Here is a 1,085-nt window from a genome sequence, read left to right as displayed (position 1 = left end):
GGACCGTTTCCATCTTCGTGTGGGAACAAGTACATACTCGTGGCTGTTGATTATGTTTCGAAATGGGTTGAGCCCAAGGCCTTACCCACGAATGATGCCCGATTTGTAGTCCGTTTTCTCAAGAGCCTTTTTGCTCGTTTTGGTGTCCCGAATGCGTTGATTAGTGATAGAGGTACTCACTTCTGCAATATGCAGATGGAGAAGGGGTCACCCATCGGCTTGCGACCGCCTACCACCCACAGACTAGTGGGTAGGTGGAAGTGAGTAATTGGGGGATCAAACGTATTCTTGAGAAAACGGTTGAATCGTCGGGATTGGTCCGACAAGTTGGATGATGCGTGGTGGGCCTTCCGTACAGCCCACAAAATTCCGACCGGTTCCACACCGTTTCGGATGATTTATGGGCAGGCCTGTCACCTGCCCGTTGAGTTGGAGCATCGTGCTTTATGGGCCCTATAGAGGGTCAATCTTGATATGTCCGCCGCGGAAGGCACTCATTTCCACCAGTTGCATGAGTTAGAGGAGCTGAGAGAGCACACTTATGGGCAGTCGTTTAGGTATAAGGAGCGGACGAAGGAACTGCACGATAGAAAGTTGAAAGGGAACAAGCAGTTCAAGTGTGGGGATTTGGTCTTACTGTATAATTCCTGGTTGAGGTTAATCCCGGGAAATTTGAAATCCCGATGGTCGGGACCGTTCACGGTCACTGAGGTTTTTCCGTATGGCACTGTTGGGATAGAGGATAAAAACGGGAAATTTAAGGTGAATGGTCATAGACTGAAGCACTACATTGGCGAGCCGATGGCTGATCAGAATGTCGAGGTACTCTACCTTGACTCGCTCACCAAGATGTAGACGTGCTGGATGCATCACTCGGGAGACTGCCCGAGTTGTAGAGTTTGTATTTATGTTATTTGTTTGTGCTATCTATTTTATATATTTTTGTCTATTTCAGGATGTTCCAAAATGAAACCGCTCGTATTCAATCTCCATTCGAGTCGGTCGATTTTAGGGATGTTCTATTATTAACATAAAAAAAATCATAAAAACCAAAAACACAAAAATACGTTTATTTTATGTTTTTG

The 1,085-nt window shown here is 45.8% G+C and overlaps 1 protein-coding gene across 1 annotated transcript; it reads left to right on the top strand.

The window, feature by feature from the left end:
• Positions 1–474: 474 nt before the first annotated feature.
• Positions 475–855, top strand: LOC143550340 (uncharacterized). Its single transcript, XM_077041006.1, has one exon. The coding sequence runs from the start codon at positions 475–477 to the stop codon at positions 853–855; it is 381 nt and encodes a 126-aa protein (XP_076897121.1).
• The last annotated feature ends 230 nt before the right edge of the window (positions 856–1,085 follow it).

Source organism: Bidens hawaiensis, unplaced genomic scaffold (genome assembly GCF_021521415.1).
Source record: "Bidens hawaiensis isolate Kalapana, Puna unplaced genomic scaffold, B.hawaiensis_p1.1 tig00016014_1, whole genome shotgun sequence".
In the NCBI taxonomy this organism is placed as follows: domain Eukaryota; kingdom Viridiplantae; phylum Streptophyta; class Magnoliopsida; order Asterales; family Asteraceae; genus Bidens; species Bidens hawaiensis.
The sequence above is the reverse complement of the archived record's forward strand: the minus strand, read 5'-3'. Positions and strand labels throughout refer to the sequence as shown.